The 4,454-nt window shown below is 29.1% G+C and overlaps 1 protein-coding gene across 6 annotated transcripts in view; it reads left to right on the top strand.

Annotated features, from left to right (window-relative positions):
• The window catches only part of LOC106680233 (GRIP and coiled-coil domain-containing protein 2), a 98,754-nt gene that overhangs the window by 75,821 nt on the left and 18,479 nt on the right, over nt 1-4,454 (top strand). For all 6 annotated transcript variants that reach the window (XR_010842777.1, XR_010842778.1, XM_067045026.1 and 3 more), the window contains 4 exons: nt 300-384; nt 460-601; nt 1,697-1,788; nt 3,173-3,451. Coding sequence is in view for 4 of the 6 variants with exons in the window: in XM_067045026.1 (XP_066901127.1) it covers nt 300-384; nt 460-601; nt 1,697-1,788; nt 3,173-3,451 (598 nt within the window). In the remaining 2 variants the exon portion in view is untranslated. The remainder of the gene's footprint in view (nt 1-299; nt 385-459; nt 602-1,696; nt 1,789-3,172; nt 3,452-4,454) is intronic.

Raw genomic sequence — 4,454 nt, 5'->3', positions numbered from 1 at the left:
TTTTTGCATCTTATTTTCCTTATTATTGGATTGGTGATTTTTTAACCTAATTTCAGTAACTTCTATTTTAGAAAAAAAGAAAATGCACTTTACAGATCCGAAATCGGACCATCCGTTCAAGAGTAAATAGAAAAGTAAATTCTGGTGTGTCCCAGGAAGGGTACATTTAGCCTTAAGGCCTTGTAGTTTTAAAATTTTTTTATTTGTTTGATATCGTACACTACTTGTGGATTATTTTTTATTTTTATTGATTTTTTTTTTTATTTACTTTATTTATTTAATGTTATTTGATTTTGTAGATTTATAAAAGTAGATTTTGCAAGATATAATGAATTCACTTGTAATGGGATCTTTATGGCAGATACTCACGTTTCAACATTAAAGGTAAGAAGTCATAATTGATTTATATCTCTTTTTAACCAAATAAACTATTGTTGGAGTTGTTGATAAAATTTGCAGGGAATCATTGAGAATCTAGAAGGTGTCTACAATGAAATTTTTGAAGACCAATTTGTGAAAAAAGCTGAAGATCTGTTATTAATAAAAAAGAAACAAAATGAAATTCATAAAAATATTGATGATTTGACTAATATATGTCTAGGTAAATGCTACCATCTAATCTATAAAATTATAAAAGGAGGTTTGCTCCTTAATTGTTACTCAATTTCTTTATTAATATATTAAGTTGGTATTATAATCATTTTTACTTCCTTAATGCTATTAGGTTAGGAAAAATTATTAATAATATTTTGGTTGCCAGTTTTTAATAGAGCTTGGTTTCAGATCTTACTGGATCCAAGAAATCACATTCTGGCTATCATTGGTTTGTGGCACAATTATCTCTTCAATTGGTTGATGGATATTGTTCCTTTTTTTTTTATTTTGTAGCATTTTGGTTCCTGGTGGCTGTATACCAAATTGAAACGCTGCACATGATAGCCAGAAAATGTATTTTTCTCCTGAATCATCTCTTTAAAAAAAAAATAGAAATTAATATTTGATTTGAAGTTTATGCATAAAGCACCTTCAATGCAAATCTTTATTGTAAACACCTTAGGTCCAGTTAGGCTTAAAAAATAATCTGACTAGAAATATCAACCCCTTTTGTTTAGAAGAAAAATAAAGTAATATCAATTTGAAACCCCACATTAAATAAGAATTAACCTTTTCAATAAATTAATCTTCAATATAAAATTGAAACGTTTATGCAATGTGTAGTTTATTCTATTCAAACATATAATTAACTATGAGTCATGATTTTTAAGTAAAACAAAAAAAAAATGGAAGAAGGTGATCAGGGGATAAGGCTGTGTATCAAATTGAAACTCAGTAGACTATAGCAAAAAATGTATTTTTTTCCCTAAATCATCTCTCATTAAAAATAAATAAAAATCAATATTTGATTTGATGTGTATATCATACATTTCAATGCAAATGTTTATTATAAACAAACAAAAAATAGCAAACTAAAAACAACTAGAAACAAAAAATTGTTTTGAACTATTTATTTGCTGTCGTTTCAACCCACTATGTAGGTCTTCATCAGGGCTAAAAATAAAAAGGTACAAAGAAAGTAGAATCAAAGTAAGAATGAATGAGTAGTATAAAAAAATATATAGTTAGAGGTATAAAAACTTAAATAAAATAAGGAGGATAATGTTTAATTTATTATTAGCACTTTCTACTTCATTTGTAGTTGAAGCTCCTTCACCTCCTGCAATTGAACATTCCTGGAGCTTAGGAGAAGTTCCTGAATGGATTTTTGAGTATGAACCTTCTGAAGAAGAGGTATATTATTTATTTAATTTTAATTAATGGATATTTATAGTCTTTTTTTTAATTATTTTTTTCATGACTATATCCTTTTTTGCATGTCAAAATTAATTAATTAATGTTTTTTATTTTTTGTTCTGGATAATTTATTTCGTATAATATAACTTTAATTTTGAATATTGTTATGTTCCATTGTTCAAATAACATCTTCCCTCTGTGGTTGAAACCTTCAGCATTTGTTCTCAGGACATTGTAGCCTTCCATTTGTCACCTTTCTATGAAGTTTTTGTCTAGCAGATAAAAGAGGATTAATGCTTTATCAGGCAACAGGTTTACCTTCTCTCTTAGATTGGACAGCTGATTATTTATTGTGATCTGATGATTAGTGAGATTTGAAGAAATTCTTTTATTTACTTAATCATTTGGAAACCTGTTTCAAATTAATCTTTTCTTCTTTTGAATCATTGCAAAGTCATGTTGGTCAAGTACTGTAGTTTCCTTTTTATGTATGATTGTTCTTCTGCAGGCTACTTGTAGCCATGAGAGTTGAAGCGTAGGTACTACCAACCTCGGAACTACAACGACGCCAGTTCGAATCCAGCCTAGAGTCAACTTTTATTTCTGTGGCGGCCCCATGGAATGAAAACTTGACTCCCATCATGAATAGAATAGGGTGGTATCCTGTTGATAAACCCTCTCTGTTGATAAACCATTTGTCAGACATTGAAAGGTCATTGAAAAAAAAATTCTAAAAAGGAGTGTACTACAAATGTTGAATTAATTTATTCATATGAGTTAGTTTTTGTTTATATTTAGTCAGAATAGATAAAACTTTTAGCTGCTTACATTTTATTTTATTTTTTAAACTGAAATATCAAATGTTGCAAAGTAATTTTTGCGAGTGATGGTTGACTTGGACCAATCCTGATCTCCTTTTTTAAAATAAAGTTATATTTCTTTTAAAATATGAGATGCTTCTATTTTCCTTATGCTCAATCAGATATGTCTCATTAAAGTTTTGGAGAGCTGGCGAAGGTGGTTTCCAAACTTTTTTTTATCCTATTCATATAAAATTGCCAACTTTTGAGGAGTTAATTTCTTTCTTTGTTGCTAATTTATTATAAATGAAACAATAATCCTAAAAACATATATTAATAAAAATACTTTTTGAAATGCATATATCCTGTTTTTCATATTATTTATGTTCTATTTCCTCTTCCTTCTTTCATAGTTATGTACATTGTCCTCAATCTCCTTCCCTTTTTTCACTTACACTGTAGCATATTAAGCTGCGACAACTTCTATCTCTTTATTGTTTATCAGACAATAGTAAATTTATAATTTATATTTGCAGAATAAGTTTTTAATGTTCTGAAATGTGAATTGATTTCATTTTCAGTTCAGTAAACTGATCAACCAAATATTGATCAAAAATTCAGATGAGCGCCCTTTGACAGAGAGAGAACAACTTAGGAAAGAACTTAAAGAATTAGGGACCCACAAACCAGATGAACTAGAGTCAAAAGATTGTAAACCAAGTGAACAGACGGGAACAAATGAAAATGAAATAGATGAAGACATTTTTAAAAAGCAAACATTGCATGAGATGATGGATGGAGTGATTGAAATGTCATGGCAAGAAATAGTTAAGAAAGGAGTGGAGTTACCATCATTTGTTGTAAGGAGATATATTTATTATACAAACTTTATATATTGTCATAAAATTATAAAGTTTATTTTATAGATTATTGATATTCTTTTTTTTTAATAAAATAAAATGTTTATGTTAATAAATGGATACTTACTGATTCTTAGGTACATGATTGAAAAGTGAGGAACAATAATATGCTAGGTGGTAACAATAATAATATTGATTTATTCCAAAAAGTTTAGTCTAAACCTAACATATGGGCTAAATTCCACAATCTACCACCATATTAACTATGATTGTGGCATTTATCAAAACGATGCTCGAAGCTCAATGCTCGAAATGGCATTTAGGTTCCTTTTTGGATCTAAATCAATGTAGTTTTTCTTGTTTTGTTTTTTTTGTTTGTTGTTATTTAGCCATTTAATGGATAGCCGACCTTCAATTAATGATTCCTAATTTTGGAAACAAAATTTACTAATTGAAAAATATAAGTCATGACTCATTACTAATTCAGAACCTCATTATTTAAAAGGAACTTTAATTTAAATGTTCATAAGTATCAAAAAGAAACCTATTCAGTTTTTGGGTATGAATGGTCTTTAATTTCGTAAAATTAAATTCATTAATCCATCTTCTATCTTCTTTAAACTCATTAATCCATCTTCCTACCATCCTATTTCACTCCTGCCCATTATGGACAAAATCCTAGAAAAACTCTTATTAAAACGCCTCAATCCAATCCTTGGCTCATATCATGTTATTCCTGACCACCAGTTTGGATTTAGAACATCCCATTCTACCATACAACAGAGTCATCGAGTGGTTGATGTCATATCTTCCACATTGGAGCGCGGAATGTACTGCATGGGAGTCTTCCTCAATGTTGAACAAGCTTTTGATCGATCAAAACGAGACTCGAGTCTGACATCCAGGTCTGCTCTATTAACTTCGTCAATTCCTACCCTCTACATATTTGCTTATAATCCGCTCCTACCTCTCTGATAGAACCTTTAAAGTAAATCATAACCTA

This window comes from Halyomorpha halys, unplaced genomic scaffold, assembly GCF_000696795.3.
Source record: "Halyomorpha halys isolate HHAL.00 unplaced genomic scaffold, Hhal_1.1 Scaffold251.1, whole genome shotgun sequence".
Lineage (NCBI taxonomy): Eukaryota > Metazoa > Arthropoda > Insecta > Hemiptera > Pentatomidae > Halyomorpha > Halyomorpha halys.
The sequence above is the reverse complement of the archived record's forward strand: the minus strand, read 5'-3'. Positions and strand labels throughout refer to the sequence as shown.